This window comes from Muscardinus avellanarius (assembly GCF_963383645.1).
Source record: "Muscardinus avellanarius genome assembly, chromosome: 19".
Classification (NCBI taxonomy): Eukaryota; Metazoa; Chordata; class Mammalia; order Rodentia; family Gliridae; genus Muscardinus; species Muscardinus avellanarius.
Genome location: NC_137805.1, coordinates 46,770,558 through 46,787,796, shown reverse-complemented (window position 1 = coordinate 46,787,796; position 17,239 = coordinate 46,770,558). Strand labels below are relative to the sequence as shown.

The 17,239-nt window shown below is 49.2% G+C and overlaps 1 protein-coding gene across 1 annotated transcript; it reads left to right on the top strand.

Annotated features, from left to right (window-relative positions):
- Positions 1-2,947: 2,947 nt before the first annotated feature.
- BPIFA1 (BPI fold containing family A member 1) lies at positions 2,948-8,070 on the top strand (the record flags this gene model as incomplete). The annotated part of the gene is made up of 7 exons (XM_080716527.1): positions 2,948-3,131; positions 3,299-3,458; positions 4,847-4,954; positions 5,271-5,420; positions 6,420-6,504; positions 7,589-7,652; positions 8,030-8,070. The coding sequence occupies 7 exons, from the start codon at positions 2,948-2,950 to the stop codon at positions 8,068-8,070; spliced, it is 792 nt and encodes a 263-aa protein (XP_080572653.1).
- Between the last annotated feature and the right edge of the window lie 9,169 nt (positions 8,071-17,239).

Below are 17,239 nucleotides of genomic sequence, written 5' to 3'. Positions count from 1 at the left end.
GTGAAGCATTATTTCAAAATAAAATAGGAGCTGGGCGTGGTGTCACACACTTGTAATCCCAGCATTCAGGAGGCTGAGACCAGAGGATTGTGGTTTGTGGACAGCCTCAGCTACTTAGTAAGGCCCTCTGCAACTTAGTGAGACCCTGTTTCAAAATAAAGAAAAAAAATAGGGCAAGGGGTGTAGCTCGGAGGTCAAATGCCCCTGAGTTCCATCCCCAGATCCTCAAAAATAAAATAAAATTAAATTAAAATTAAATTAAATTAAATAGGGCTTGGAGTATAGCTCAGAGGTAGAATGCTCCTGAGTTCAATCCCCAATACCAAACAAACACTTTACAAAGGGAGGAGGAGGAGGAGGAGGAGGGAGAGGGGGAGGAGGAGGGGGAGGAGGGGGGAGGGGAGGAGGGAGAGGAGGGGAGGGGGAGGGGGAGGGGGAGGAGGAGGAGATCTTGCCCTGAGTCATGCAGCTGGTAACATGCTGAACCAGGAGTGGAACTCAGAGCTGCCTCCTGTCACAGCCTGCAGGAGGGCTCCAGAGAACGCAGGCAGGTGCTTTCAGAACTGAGACTGACGTGCAAACTTGCCCCCCAGGAACACTGAGACTGAACAGCCCCAAACGGCAGCCTGACTTCACCTTCTCCCAGCCCAGGGGACCCTGGGCAGGTCGCTGTCCTCCCCGAGCCTGTTCCCCAGGGGCTATCACAGATGGTGTAACGCTCCAACATCGCTCTCTGCTTCTGCTTGCAAGGTGGGGTCTCGCAGGGCGAGAGCTGACTTCACCAGTTCAAGACCCCAGCCTCCCCTCACCTCGGGTTTTCCAATTATAACAGTCTCCAAAGGTCCAAGTGGTGGAGACAAATGTCTATTACTTCTTTAGGGAAAGGGTAAAAGAGAGGGCCAGGGGAGCAACCTGGATGCCACAGGATCCCTCCGGCTTGGGAACCTGCACAGTCTTTTCCAGCACATAAGAGTAGGAAGTGTGAGACCGTGAACGTCACAGATGGGAAACCAAAGCGGCCAGCATGGGGCCCCCTCAGCTCAGCGATAAGAGAAAGCACGAGAGCGACTGTCCTGCCATGCCAGCTGTGCAGCTGAGCCCCCACCACCATGTGAGAGCTCATGCCCCTCACTCACATGGGGCCAGGAGGACCTGGCACAGGGCAAGACGGGCAGGTAGCCATCCACTCTGCTCCTAAGCTGTGGGCATCCGGCTTCCTGCTATGATCCAGTGAGTTGAGTTCTAGCTGCCACGTCCTCTCTGGGTCACTTGTCCTAACGAGTATCTGTTTATTCCTCCGCAGAGGAGGAGCAGAAACCTCCCCCTCCCAGATTCCCTGGAGATGCGCAGTCACACCATCACGCACCATGGGGGGCTCAGAAAACGGGAGATCCTCCCCGGAATCGAGGGACTCCCCAGAGATGGGGAAGTCCACTACGGTTTGATCTTTGACTTTGTGGGAACAAGAAGTATTCTCCAATTGGAAAAAAAGAATCGAATCAGCCAGGTGTGGTGGCGCACGCTTGTAATCCCAGCATTTGGGAGGCTGAGACTGGAGGATCGCAGTTTGCGGACAGCCTCAGCTTCTTAGTGAGGCCCTTCGCAACTCCGTGAGACCCCGTTTCAAAATAAAGAATAAAAAATTGGGCAGGGGGTGTAGCTCGGAGGTCAAATGCCCCTGGGTTCCATCCCCAGACCTGCAAAAAAAAAAAAAAAAAGAATCAAATCAGTAAAGGAAAGGGCCAAGAGATGAGACAGAGGCCCCTTCCTGGGCTCTAATGAGGACCCCTTCCGAGACTCCAAACATGGTCTTCTTGGCCACCTGGGAGCATGGGTCCCAACCTCAACCCCATGTGCAAAACCATGAAGTCTTGAGTAATGTCCCATCTCAAGTTTTTCTCTGTTTAATTTGTGGACCAAATAGCTTAACTGACTCACCTGATAAGTGACTGGCAATTGTTTATTTTGGAGAGCCCTGAAAGATGCCACAGAATTGCAGAATTCTGAATCAACTAGAAGCCCATCACCCAATGTCCTACTTCCTGATCCCCATGCTATAAAGAGACTGCCTCCTTGGCTGAGCGAGTAGGAGGGAAGAGACAACCAGGACAGCTGCCCAGGTGAGGCTGCCCCTTCCAATGCCCATCCGCTGCTCCAGAAGGCAGGGGTGCCAGGCGTCTCGCTGTGGGACAGGCACTGGCAGGTGGTACTTAGGGTACTCACTGGGGACCTTGGAAGAGAAACAGGACTGGCATGTTTGTGGGCATGGGGGTGGCCATTCACTCTGCTTCCCTAAGAGACCAGCAATACTAATAGAGAAATGAGTGCTATTTATGCCCTAAATCAAAAGCACGAAATCAAGAATTCTAACTTGGGTTGCCAGTGTGGACCGGGGTGATGGCCGTGCCCCGGGGCTCCGGATATTATGTGATTTGAAAGGGTATCCACAAGCCATCCTGGCCTGAGCCAGAGCAAAGAACCATCCCCTGAGCAGGGACCGTGGCAGGACAGTCCCCTCCTCAGCCCCGGCAGCTTTAACCCTTTGGGTGACTTTATCTGAAGAGCAGAACTGGGGTTGGTGGAGCCATAGTGAGAAGAGTGAGCTCCACGGTCTATGTGACGGTCACTCAATTTGAAGAGAGTCCTCCAGGTTAGACAGCGCTGGCTTCAAATGCTCTCTCCACTGTGTCCCTGCGACCTGGAGGACTTACCTGCAGTCGCTAGGTGTCTGTTCCTCCAGGTCTCAGGACGTGGTGAAGGTGAAATCGGTTACCAAGTGTAAAATCGCCAGCCTGTTGCCGGGCATGGAGAAAATGCCCAGCAGTGTTAGTACTATTACTGGGGGACAAGTGAGAGCCCCACACCCCGTGTGACCAGGCAGGCAGAGGTAGGTGCTTCTGACATCCAGGCACATTGGGCTCACCCTTCTTTCCACAGATAGAAAGGCATGTTTCCAGTTGGGGGCCTCCTTGTCTTCTACGGGCTGCTGGCCCAGACCACAGCCCAGCTCGCAGGCCTGCCTGTGCCGCTGGGCCAGGGCCTGCCTTTGCCCCTGGACCAGGCCCTGCCCTTGGCTCTGACTCCAGCCCAGCCCTCCAATCCCGCACATCTTGCTGGAAGCTTGACAGGTGGTAAGTCTGTGATGGCCTCTTTCACCCATGTGAGCATGTGTGTATGCACGTGTGCACACGTGTGTCCAGCCATCCAAAAAGAAACAGGATGAACATGAGTGGGAGGAGGGTGTAAGGACCTGGAGTCATCAGAGCTGCCCCTCTGCGGCCCTCCTGCCCGTTTCCAGCTCTCAGCAGTGGCCTGCTCTCTGGAAATCTGCTGGGCATTCTGGGAGACCTTCCAGTCCTGGACATCCTGAATACCGGAGGAGGCACTTCTGGTGGCCTGATTGGGGGCCTGCTTGGAAAAGTGACGTCGGCTATCCCTCTCCTGAACAACATCATCAGGTGAGTTGGCCTAAACAGGGCCTTGGTCTCCTGCCACAGCTGACATCCTGGCAGCCCCAAAGGAGGGAAATGAGCATGGCCTGAGCATGCAGCCAGGACTCGGTCGTGAGACCCTCCTCCAAGCTGGCAGGGCACACTGACCCTCTTGTACAAGTAACCACTGCCAGTTTTGGAGCATGTCCCAGGAGCCCAGCATAATCTATAATCCTCATGACGACCCTTTGAGGTCAGTGTAATAATTGCCAGTTTGCGGGTGGGGAAACTGAGTCACCGACGTGGCGCCTGTGCTTACACCACCAGAGTGATGCAAGGTGAGGAAGTGAACTCTAACTTCCCTGAGCCCAAAGCCCGGGTCTATCCCCATACCACAGTCACTTTGTTTCCTCCACCTGTGGAACCCTTTAGAACAAGGAGCCTCTGATGTAATCGAAGAGAAGAGAAGCTGCCCTCTTCCGTTGTGTCAGTTCAATGAGGAGCAAGGTGATGTCCACAGGAAGGTTCCATGTGGAACTTCCCAGGAGATACCCAAGCTCACGAAGCAGGAAGCGAGACTGGAAAACATGGTGCCCATGAGCTGAGGTCTTGAGGACCAGAACTGAGCCATTTCTAAGATTCCTACCCACCAGGTGCTTGCTCCCTGATTGGGAGACAGTCAGTCAGTCAGTCAGACAGACAGACAGACAGACAGACAGACTTAAATTTGATCTCAGATTTGATATGCTTGACCTGAGACCAGGCACTTATTCTCTCTGGGCTTGTTGGCTCCATCTATAAAATAGATGAGAGTACCCATAGAGAAAGACAGTTGGGAGGACTGGGGAGCTGTATATCACCAACACCATGGTTTGAAGAAGGCTTTCTGCTACTTTTTCTGAATTCTCCCTGACTCCCTGTGCCCAAGGTCCCATGATGAACACTGGGGATTGATCTGCCTTGGAAGGATACTGATTCCCACCAATAAGTTTTGTGCAGTTGCCTATCCATCATCCATTTGCCCACTGACCCATCCATCCACCCTTCCTTCCTTTCATCTAACCACTTTCTCATGCACTGGCCCACCACATGCCAATCTACCCACCATCCTATAGAGTGTCAAGTTCAGCCACATTGCAAGGCTCAGAGCTGGAGTAAGCATGCAAATCTGGCCCAGACCCAGTCTCTATTCTGGAACAGCTTAGACTTGCGGTGAAGAAAGGGTCATATATAAGTCAGGATCTGATCCAGGAAGAGGATGGGGAAGGTGGCTATGTGGCTAGGAATTCATGTGGCTTTGGCCGGTGGCTCAGGTAGGCAGCTGCCCCTCTGGAATGGTAAACTGTGGGTAAAGGTAGCTTCTGGGTTTGAGGCTTGAGCTGACATTTATCCCTCCAATGTCACTCCCTGAACAGCATAAAGGTCACCAATCCCCAGCTACTGGAACTTGGCCTTGTGCAGAGCCCTGATGGCCATCGCCTCTATGTCACCATCCCTCTGGGCTTGATACTCAAAGTGAATACGTGAGTATGTCCCAAGGGGCAGTAGGACAGCCCTCTGAGGGAGATTTGCTGGCCATGGGTGGCCAAAAGGGGGCGCTAGAGTGTAACCGGACCGAACCTTCAACTCGGGCTCATTTGCTGCTATGCTGAGCAACCTTGGATCATAGGGGAAGCTCACCTGGCCTCTTTGAGTCTTGGTGTCCCCTTCTGGGAAGCGAGATAAGTACAATTGTGGTTAGGATGGAGTAAGGTGAGGCGGACATTCCTGGCAAGGAGAAAAACCCTTCCACCTCAGAACATGGTGGTGCCAGGTGCCAGTAGGACATCTCCCCTGCAGGCTCGTGGTCGGGAGTCTACTGGAGCTGGACGTGCAGCTGAACATCACTGCAGAAGTCTTAGCCGTGCGGAACAATCAGGGGAGGATCCACCTGGTCCTCGGTGACTGCACCCACTCCCCTGGCAGCCTCAAAATCTCCCTGCTCAATGGGTGAGACCAATGGGCTGGGTCTTCCCACCTAGAGACAACAGGGTGGGGTGATGAATGGATGGTTAGGAAGGTGGAACAATGGAAGAATGGATGACTAAGAGGATAGGAGGGAAGATGGATGGATGGATGGATGGATGGATGGATGGATGGATGGATGATGGATGGATGATGGATAGATGATGGGTGGATGGATGGATGGATGGATGGATGATGGATGGATGATGGATGGATGATGGATGGATGGGAGGATGAAAGGGAGGATGGATAGATGGAGAGAAAGATGGGTAGATGGGTGGAGAGAATGCTAGAGAGATAGATGTGTGGGCAGATGGAGAAGTAAATAGATGGGGTAGTCACTTATAAGTTGCTAGGCCAGGATGACAATTTTATATTGACTTAAGCAACAAAAAACTGTGTTTCAGCCTCATCTATTATGGAAGGATGGGGGAGATGAAAGGCTTTCATTGTGAACTTGAATGCTGCTTCTATAGTTTAGATCTTGGCTTACTTATCTATAATATGGAACTATATTAGAGTTGTTGATAAGATCTACTAAAATGATAGGTACGAGAGCACTTTGTCCCGCTAAAGGGTAGAATAGGTAAGTTGCTCATTTTAGTCACCTGTCACATGGGGAGATTGAGTTCATACATAACAAATGGGATTCACCTGGATCATGATTAACATACTGAATACATGTATTGTGCTTCACATATATCTTGTATTCCCATGACAACCGTGTGCTAAGCACTGTTCATACATTGATGGATCTACAGAGCCTTCTTGCACACCTGCTGTGTACTAGAAATATGTGTTTATTCTAGGCACACATGCGTGTGCTGTGTAGGACACAGCTCCCTTGGATGTGATCCTTGCTGTTTGTCTGTCCATGGGTGTGAATGGACAAGCCTGGTTTCTGTTACTGAGCAGAAGGTCTCTGAAGAATTCTACAAACCAACCCTAGGCCTCTGCATCACACTCATGGCTTCTCTCTTCCAGAGTTGCTCCCCTTCCCATTCAAGGCCTTCTGGACACCCTCATGGATCTCTTGAATAAAGTCCTTCCTGAGCTGGTTCAGGGCAAGGTAAGTAGGCAGAAGTGGGAGTCCCTCGCCGGGCGTGGGGGCGCACGCTTATAATCCCCGCACTTGGGAGGCAGAGACAGGAGGATCGCGCAGGTTCGAAGCCAGTCACGCGCACTGGCTTAGGAGACCCTGTTTCCAAATAAAAATGTAAAAATAGGTCTGGGGGTGTAGCCCGGAGGTAGAAGGGCTTCCAGGAACCCCAGTACCACCAAAAAGAAGAAGAAGAAGAAGAAGAAGAAGAAGAAGAAGAAGAAGAGGAGGAGGAGGAGGAGGAGGAGGAGGAGGAGGAGGAGGAGGAGGAGGAGGAGGAGGAGGGGGGGGGGAGTCCCTGATCATGTCCTAGAACTTCTCAGGCTGAACGAGAACTCTGGAGTGAGCCAGTCTGAGGCCCTCAGTTTGAGAAGTAGATCCCATCCATCCATCCATCTACCCTTTGGTCCATCTGTCCACTTTCCTTTCTTCCAAATGCATAATGGCTTAGACCCTGGGCCAGGACCTGTGCATGTCCACCCTGCAGCTGAAATGCATTGCTTTCTGCCCTGAAAAAATCCCCTTCCAGCCCACATGGCAACAGACAGGCGGTCCTCCAGGCCACGCTCGGGTACCTCCCATTAGAAATGCAGCAGCCCAGAGCATTCCACACGCAAGGCGACACATTGTCACAGAGTGAGTGCTGGGCTCCGGGTCTGATTCGGGGTACACTCCTCAGACTGCTTATCCTTCTGCCTCATGTTCACATACCATCCATCCATGCAATTGCTCAGAATCAAACACTTTCAGCCAGGCGTGGTGGTGCACACTTATAATCCCAGTACTTGGAAGGCTGAGACAAGCAGCTAGCCGCAGCAACTTAGTGAGACCCTGTTTCCAAATAATAAAATTAAAAAAAAGGGGCTGAAGGTGTAGCTCAGAGGTAGAATGCCACTGATTTCAATCCCCAGTACCACAGAAAAAGAAAAGAAATGCTTTCAGACACAGAAAAATGGTAGGAAATCCTCCCCAGAGAATCCACCTGGAGATGCTGCTGCTCCCAGTCTCCGCCAAATGTTCCCTCACCTAACTCCCCTCTCTGCCCTTGGGTCAGGTGTGCCCTCTGATCAATGAGGTTCTCAGTCACTTGGACGTCACCCTGGTGCATGACGTTGCTGGTAAGCACTGCTTCTGAGCCCTCCCTCCACCTCTGCAGGAGATGGCTTTTGTCCCTGTCACCGTAGGACAGCTGGATACCTCTAGCTGAGGCCTCAGTTTTCTCTGTTTTGAGTTTCTTTGTTTCCCTGAACTACCCATGTAATTTTGAAGTAGGGATCCTGCATACACCTCAGCCCTGAGACAGAACAGCTGGGTAGGTGGGTGTAGGAGGCCTGGCCCCTCCTTGCTGGCCCGCCCATGCCCAGGTCTCCAGTGCTACCATTGGCTACACTCTAGCTCAAGAGGAATGTGGGCTCTTCCTGGACTCCTTCACTTTGGAATCCTGACTCTAGTCTGTTTCTTTTCTTTTCTTTTTTTTTTTTTTCTTCCTTCCTAGACCTACTGATCCATGGATTAACATTTGTCATCAAGATCTAGGCCTCCTGGGAGGGGACCTGGCTTCTACTGAGCTGGTGAGTACTGTGCACTGCTCTCAGGGTTTGGAAACTGGCTGTTGGTCTCCTGAAAGAAGACAGAATTGTCCCCAGAAGGGTTTTGAGACAATTTCATTTGTATTAGTCAGTTTCCCACTATTGTAACAAAATACCTGAAATAATTAACTTATAAAGAGAAAGGCTTCTTTTACCCCAGAGTTTTGGAGGTTCCACTCCACGATCAATCAGCTCCCCTTGCTTTGGGGCTGTGGTGAAGGGGCACATTGTGGTTGAGCAAAACAACCCACCCCATTGTCCACAAAACAAAAAGAGAATGAGGAAGGGGCTAAGATCTCACAAGTACCTCAAAGAACACCCCGGTGACCTAAAGAGCCCCCACCATGCCCTGCCTCCAATGACACCACCTTGGGGACCAAGCCTTCGGGCAACATTTAAGATCCAAATAATACCCACTTGTGGTGGCACATGATTATAATCCCAGTACTTGAAAGGTTGAGAAAGAGGATCACAGGTTCTAAGCCACCCTCAGCAAGTTAGCAAGACCTTGTTTCAAAATTTAAAAAAATAAAATAAAATAAGGCATGGGGTATAACTCATAAGTAAAATGACCCTGGGTTCAATTCCTTAAAAAAAAGAAAGATACATTCACATAAACACACAGGGCTTGAGATCCACAGAAAAACTTGCAGAGGTAGAGAGACACAGGTGTCACAGCAACATGGCTACAAAGAGAAACACACATGGTCACAGATATACACACATGTGCACACAAAGCCAGACCAGCACATACATGATATGGATATGTGCCTTCTACCACCAGCACACTCATACACAGACTCACCACGCACAGATCTGCGCAGGTACACAGACACACACTCACTGGAATGCATGCACAGTTAGCCTCGAGCCCAGGCCTGAGCAGCCAGATGGCTGAGACCAGACCCCTAGCTGTCGGGTCTCAGCCTCCTCTGTCCCTCTGGAGGGTGGTTTGATGATGGGCTAATACCAATAAGAGTTAATGACCTCAGCTCTCTCTGCCAACTGGGCTCTTCTTCCAACAGAATAATTTCTCACCGCTCAGTCCACTCCCTTCTGCCCAGAAGACTCGCCGGTGCACTGGGAAGTGGCCAGGCGGCCTCCTCCCTGGGGCCCTGCTCCCCCTCCTTCCCACCAGGCCTGTGTGACATCTCATGTTCCCACCAATAAAGCTGCTCTTTCCCTGCACTGGGGTCTCATCATTCTTCATCTTCACACAGGGCTGGGAGGCTGGAAAGTCCTGGGCTGAAGGATCAGGGCCATTCACCAGAGCTTGGACCTCACGTCCAAGCAGCTCGGGTCCTTCAGGTGTGTGTGGACTTCAGGCGGTCCCCCGCTGTCCTTGGAAGCACACACAGGAGGCTGGGGTAGATGTAACAGTCTGGACACATATGTTGGCCCACAGGTTGCCACACAAGATGTGAAAGCAGCAGATCTGAGAGGCGCCTGGAGGTGGGCCTGGAAGCGGGAGAGCGAGGCACACAGGGCTCCTGCCCATGACTCAGGCTGGGGAGTCTGAGGGTCACCAGGAATTCAGGAGGGTGAATTGATTCCAGCAGGAAGAATGTGCCTTAGTTGTGGCCACTCGATATGGAAACGCTTGGGGCGGGGGGCTGAAAATAAAGAGACCAGTAAAGTGAGCTTTAGATAAACACAAAGACAGCACAGGCCAGCGTGTTGGCTCACACCTGCAATCCCAGACTTGGGAGGCTGAGACAGGAGGATCACGGGTTCAAGAATAGCCTCAGGATTGTAGTGAGACTCTCAGGAACCTGCTGAGACCCTGTTTCAAACAGAAAATTTATAAAGGGGGTTGGGGGCGTAGTTCAGAGGCAGAATGCCCCTGGGTTCAATCCTCAGTATCACACACACACATATACACGACAGTGTGTTTTTGTTTGTTTGTAACTCTTTTTTTTTATTCAAAAGACAAATGTAAAACTTAAAAATTTGTGATGATGGGCATACAATGTATAAAGATATAATTAATATGAAAAAAAAGCATAGAGAAAGAGGTTAAGCAGAGCTCCACAAGAGCAAAAAAATTATATACTATTGAAATTATGTTCATGCTAAGCCAAAATAGACTTAAAAGCTAAGGTGTTCATTGTAAACCTTGGGGCAACCACTAAGAAAATAACACAAAAAATATAGTAAAAGAATTAAAACAGTACACTAGGAAATACGTATCTATACAAGAGTCAGTCAATAATTAAGAAAGAGTCAGGCGTGGTGGCGCACACTTGTAATCCCTGCACTTGGGAGGCGGAGACAGGAGGATCGCGCAGGTTCGAAGCCAGCCTCGCTGGCTTAGGAGACCCTGTTTCCAAATAAAAATATAAAAATGGGTCTGGGAGTGTAACCCAGTGGTAGAAGGGTTTCCAGGAACCCCAGTACCACAAAAACAAAAACAAAACAAAAAGAAAAGAAATAGAGAAACACACAAAAAAATCACCAAGTACAGTGACACATATCTATAGTCCCAGCACTTGGGAGGCTGAGGCAGGAGGATCACTTGAATTCAGGAGTTCAAGATCAGCCTGAGCAAATAGCTAAAAGAAAACAAAAATATCTTGAAAAAAGTGAAAAAAACATAACACAGACAAAAAAACAAACATCAAAATGCATAAATCCTATTTTAACTGTCACATTAAATATCAATGGATTAAACATTATAATTAAAAGGCCCCATCTCCAAATATCACCACATGGGAGCCCTGAGAGCTGAGGCTTCAACCGGTGCATTTGAGGAGGACACAAACGTTCGGTCGATAACAGCACGCTCTTAATTTGGCCCCTCTCAAGTTGCTCTCTCACACACATTCCTCTTGTTTGTTTTTTCTTCCTATTACTCGGCATGCTCCAAAACGGCGGTTTCTGTCTTTCTCTCCTCATGCACTCCTAGCGCTCCCTCGCTGGAGGATAAGCCCCAGGAGGTGAGAGTTCCTGTCTCTTATGCCCAGCATCTCAGGCAGTAACTACCACATAATAGGTGCTCAGCAAATCTAGTTGAGTGAGGCCACTTACCATCACTGTGCAGTAGACATACATTTCAAACACTTGCCAGGCAGGTGTCGGTGTGACTTTCACCTTGGAAGATACTTAAATGAATATCTGAGTGTGTGAAGGCGGTATGGCCAGGAGTGTCCAGAAGGATCTGAAGGAGAAAGGCCCTTACACCTGCTCTTACTGGAGGCAGACCAGTGTCTCTAAGTTAACAAGAAGCTCAAGACAGGAGGCTGGGGCTTTGTGGCTGGCTCTCACTAACTTTTCCGGCAACTGAATCCCTCAAGGCAGAGACTCACACAGTCATGAGGTGAGGACTCTGCAGCTGGACTCTGAGTGTGACTCCCGGGTGCACGCTCATTTCCCAGGGTGCTTCCGTCAGCATTTCAGCAGTACTTCAGCTTCTCCAGGTATCTGACGGAGATGATTTTTTGCAAGGACACCTGTGGTGGTGCACAGGGGGGTACTTGCTCCTAGCTGGCTGTTTTACGAGTACTAATCATTATCCCATGCAGTCACGGCCAGCACAGTACAGACTTCCCAGCCTTCTGCCCATTGCATCTTGTTAATACAATCTCCATATAAAGACTGACCCTTGGCAGATCTTCTTGACTTACTCCTGGTCATACAGATGGAGCTCACTTATAAAGTGGCTCATCATAGAATAGTCTGCGTGCGGGCTTTATAAAAGTCACTTTTAAAATCTCAAGTTCAGCCGGGCGTGGTGGCGCACGCTTGTAATCCCCGCGCTTGGGAGGCTGAGACAGGAAGATCGCGCAGGTTCGAAGCCAGCCTCAGCTACTGAGTGAGGCTCTCAGCAACTAAGTGAGACCCTGTTTCCACAAAAGTATAAAATAGGTCTGGGAGTGTAGCCCAGAGGTAGAAAGGCCCTGGGTTCCACCCTCAGTACCACAAAAAATAAAAATAATAAATAAATAAATAAATAATAAAACCTCAAGTTCAAAGATGAGGGGAGGGCTGCTGCTCCTCAGTGGCACCTGTGAGAGTCTGGGGACTTGATGAAGCGGCGGAGGAGGAGCCTGGGGCTGTACTGGAGGCTGCCCCTGCCTCCAGGTGACACAGAATGAGAATTAGCCAAGACCAGTCACAATCCCACGGCCTTCTTGAGCCCAGACAGCAGGGCAGCAGCCACAGAACTCACTGCATGACATCTTCCTCATGGGAGCTCGGTCTTCTCAGCTGTGGAATTCGAGGCTTTTCAACAGAGTGCTTGTCTCAGATAAGAACCTTCCTTCACGAAGGCACCGTTTCCCTTATAAACTCAGCTCCCTTAGTTTCTTCTTATATTTGTTTATCTATCACTGCATAACAAATATCCCGTTTGGTGGCTTAAAACAACAAACACATATTATCTCTTTCTGTGAGTCAGGAATATAGAAGTGGCTGGCCGGATGGTCCTGGCTCTCAGGAGATGACATTCAAAATATTCCCAGAATGGTCTCATCCACGGTTCAGCTGGGCCCAGGGCACCCAAGGTGGGTCACACACATGGCTGTTCTGGAACAGGGCACCCAAGGTGGGTCACACACATGGCTGTTCTGGGCCCAGGGAACCTCAGGTGGGTCACACATGGCTGTTGGCGGAGGCCTCTCGGCTCCTGGCCACATGGGCCTCTCTGTTGGACTGAGTGTCTTCGTGATACAGCAGCAGACTTGCCCAAAGCAAGTGATATGAGGGGAGAGAGAGAGTCTTTTCCTGGCCTCATCTCAGAGCCACACACCATCACTTTCTGCCTTGTCCTCTTCACTAGAGATGGACTGCTAAGCCTGCTCCATTCCAAAGAGGAGAACGAGACCCCCGCTCCTACAGGAAGAGTATCAGAGAATTTATGGACATGTTTGAGGCCACTCTATCCCTCTCTATTCTAGATATGACCCTGGACATGGCCTCCAGTGGCCAAAGGCCCTGGAGCAGGCTTCCTCAGCAAAAGGCCTCTCATCCTGAGGCCAGTTCTTCAGCCTCTCTTACAGGTGAAAATGACTGCAGTTCAGCATTTTAGTTTTCTATTGTGGTTGTTCTGACTGTTTATTTAATGGCAATTTGTCTTTCAGAGAAAGCAGAAATACTCTAGCAGACGCAGACTCAGGTGCACCTGGATGTAGCAGGAAAGAACTTTGAATTGCAAAGGAACAACACTTTTGTTCTCTTTTGTGGTGCTGGGGGTTGAACCCAGGGGGGCCTCTACCTCAGAGTTACACTTTCAGCACTTTCTTGAAGGTTCCATCTCTGGGTTCCATCCCTGGTACCACAAAAAAAAAGAAAAAAAAAAAACAGAGAGAGAGAAAGAAAGAGAGAGAAAAAAAAAAAAAAAACAGGGCTGGGGATGTAGCAGCTCAGAGGTAGAATGCCCCTGAGTTCAGTCCCCAGTACTCAAAAAAAAAAAAAAAAAAAAAAAAAAAAAGGTGAAAGAAAGAGCCAGGCGTGGTAGCACATGTTTGTAATCCCTGCCCTTGGGAGGCGAAGACAGGAGGATCACGCTGGTTCCGAAGCCAGCCTTGGTGGGTGGCTTAAGAGACCTGTTTCCAAATAAAAAAGTATAAAATAGGTCTGGGAGTGTAGCCCGGAGGTAGAAGGGCTTCTGGGAACCCTAGGACCACCAAAAAAGGAAGAAAGAAGAAAGAAAGAAAGAAAGAAAGAAAGAAAGAAAGAAAGAAAGAAAGAAGGAAGGAAGGAAGAAAGAAAGGGTTACACTACAATTTACTTTGTGGTTAGGGTTTATAACCTAAAATAATATGTAAAGCTTTCTGCTTTAATAGAATTTTTTTGAACTAAATATAGGAAGCCACATATTAGATAAATGAAGGTAAGGGGGAGCCGGGTACAGTGGCACACACCTGTAATCCCAATATCTGGGAGGCTGAGACAAGAGAGTTGTAGGCTCAAGACTTGTCTCAAAAACTAACCCTAACCCTAACCTTGTTTCAAGATAAAAAATAAAAAAGCTAGGGTGTGAAAGTACTGGAAAATTACTTTGATATTAGTTCCCAAATGTAAAAAAGTAGTCAGGGCCTAGGTGCTGTGCAGGCACTCGGGCAGGGAGGGGCGGCAGCTGTTACAATGCAGAGTTCCCCTCTCTCTTTGCCCTTCGTTCTAATGATTAACCTATAGTAAAAGCCTCCGAGTCAATTGAAGCCTTAGCCCTAAAACTATACAGAGGCAGTCAGCGCCTCTGTGTACCTCCTCTCCTCTGTGGCCTGGCCTGGGCATAGGAAGGTAAACTCCATGTGCTGCTTTGAAGAACTCATAGGTGATGAGCAACTAAGACTGCCCAATACAATAGAGGCAGAAGCCAGGTGGATTCTTGACCCTGCACTGTCCAAAGACAAAGAGGCACCGCCCGGCTAAGAAATAACTTACTAGCCCATTGCCTTGGTAAAACTGATAAGAAAATACCAATAAAAAATCTACTTAAGGGCCGGGGTCCCAAAAAGGGTCAGAGTTCCATTTTCGGGCTCTCCAGCATGTGTACCAGCATGCTGGTTTTTTCTTCTCTTTCTATTTCCTACTGATTTTGTAATAAAGTTTTGTTAAAGCTGCAACAAGCTGCCTATTAGTTTTAATTTTTCTATTCAACAAACCTTAGTTGAATAACAAAAAGAGCCCTCGCCACCATTTAAACTGTAACAGGGGGTGTAGCTAGGAAGCAGAACAATCCTGGGTTCAGTCCCCAGTACCATAAAAAGGTAAATGTTGCCAGGCCTGGTGGCCTATGCGTGTCATTCCCGTACTTGGGAGGCTGAGACAGAAGGATTGCAGGTTCTAAGCCAACCTCAGCAACTTAGTGACATTCTCAGCAACTTAGTGAGACACTGTTTCTGAATAACTAAAGAGGTCTGGGGTGTAGCCCAGAAGTAGAATGCCCCTGGGTTCCATCCCCAGTGCCCCCCACACACACACGAATTGTGGCTTGTGTGGCACGAGCCATGGTGGTGATGTATGAACAACTGGAATCCAGAGAACATGAGCCCTGACCACCCTCCTGCTGGATTTCCTGGATCAGTAGGCCCCTAACTGGCACCAGTGCTCACACAGCCTGTGACCACCAGAGGGCGCGGATGCACACATCCCTCCCAGTGGCCGTCCAGTGGATGAACATTCCTGTCATCAGGGGCCCAGTTCCTAGCTGTCCTGGAAAGATCTCTTCTAAGGCAGACAGAACCCCAAAACCCAAAGTCACAGAGCTTATGAGCAGTGGCCCAGCATTCAGTCAGATTCCAGAGCTCAGGGTGTTAACTATAAGGGGGTGGACACTCAGGACATATCACACAAACGCCAGGATCAGGAAGGAAGAGAAATTTATTGGTGGGGGTGTTATAACCCAACATAAGCGAGGATTAAGAGACACGGGAGCCTAGGGAAATTTCCAATAGGAAGCAGTGGTACCCTCAGTCCAAAATTCAGACTTGAGAGGTGTGCTGTCTGTGGGGGAGAGGGGCTTATTTATAAAGGAAAAATCACATGCGGGTGGCTTGGGATGAGCCAGAACAAGTAAGCCATCTTACAGAAGCAGACTGGTGGTTATATCTTATTTAGCAAGAGCCTAATGTCTCAATCTTGAGCAACACAATTTACTTTTGTACAGTGGGGAAGAAAGGGAGGTGGTAAGTGAAACAGTGCAAAATGGCTGACAGAAATAAAACAGGGTTACTTTGGTTCTTACATTTCCCACTGGTTTTTGTGAATACTGAAGCAAATCTTTGTTTCTAAGGCCAAGAGTATCCACGGCATGTAATGGTGTATATCAGTGGAGCAGGAGTTGATGGAAGGAAACCCGAGACATTTTATTAACATGGGTTTTAAAAGCTTGAGGAGGCAGTGCGACCATGCATAGAAGGCAGACAGTAACCCTTGGTCCTACCAAGGGCATTAGCCAGGTCAGGAGGGAGGTAGGCCCTGCACATAAGGAGTACACCTGGCTTGGAAAAGGGCAAAGGGGAAGAGGTCTACCCAGTTTTTGCCAGTCTCCGGGGTTAATTTGGTTAGGACTTATTAAGCGTCCTCTTCATTCTTTCTACTTGCCCTGTACAATTTTGAGAGATTTTGGATGACTTTGGCTGTGAGAGCAGGGCCATTATCGGACCTCACAGTTAAGGGTAAGCCAAATTGAGGAATGATTTTTAACACTAGTTTCTTAACTGTGACCTGTGCCATCTCTATTCTGGTAGGAAATGCTTCCACCCAGCCCGAGTAAGTGTCCACAAAGACGAGGAGATACTGGTAGTGATATTTGCAAAGTTTTACCTCTGTGATATCCACTTCCCAGTGTTCACCAGGCGAAGTTCCTCGCGACCAGTGGGTCTCTGAAATCGGCATGTGCCACCAGGGGTTAACCTGAGCACAGACTGAGCATCTGGTTACTGCACTTTGGATTATTTTATGCAATCCCTCAATGTAATAGTCTCTTTTAAGGAGTTCATATAGCTTGGTCTCTCCTAGATGGTTGGAACTGTGTACCTGGCTGACAGTGGTCCTTCCTGTTTCCTCAGGGATGACAATTTTTCCATTGGGAAGTATGGCCACCCACTTTAGTCTTTTCCCACTCCGGCCTCCTTTAATCTTTTGACATCTGGCCTGAGTATTTTGGCTGAGTGGGAAGGAATCAGTCAGGTACAGTGGGCAAAATGTGTAGAGGCCCCACTGGTTTTAGGGCCACTTCCTTTGCCATCTGATCAGCCAAATTGTTGCCTCGAGCCTCAGGGGAGCTTTTTTTATGGGCTTGACAATGAATAAGCCACCTTTTTGGAGAGCCAGATGACCTCTAGGAGGGCTAGAATCTTGGGGACATTTTTTATTTCTCATCCCTCCAAAGTTAGGAGGCTTCTTTCTTTGTATATGGCCCATGTACATGGGCAGTGGCAAAAGCATAGTGACTGTCCGTGTTAATAGTCTTTTCTTTCCCATACCGGAGGGCTTGTGTCAGGGCAATCAGTTCTGCTCTTTGGGCTGAAGTCCCATGTCCCAGGCCTTGAGCCCACATTACCTTGTTGGCCGTCACCACAGCGGCACCAGCATATCGGACACCGTCCAGGATGAAACTGTTACGTCTGTGAAGAGTTCCTCATCCAGCTGTTTTCAGGGTGAATCCTTTA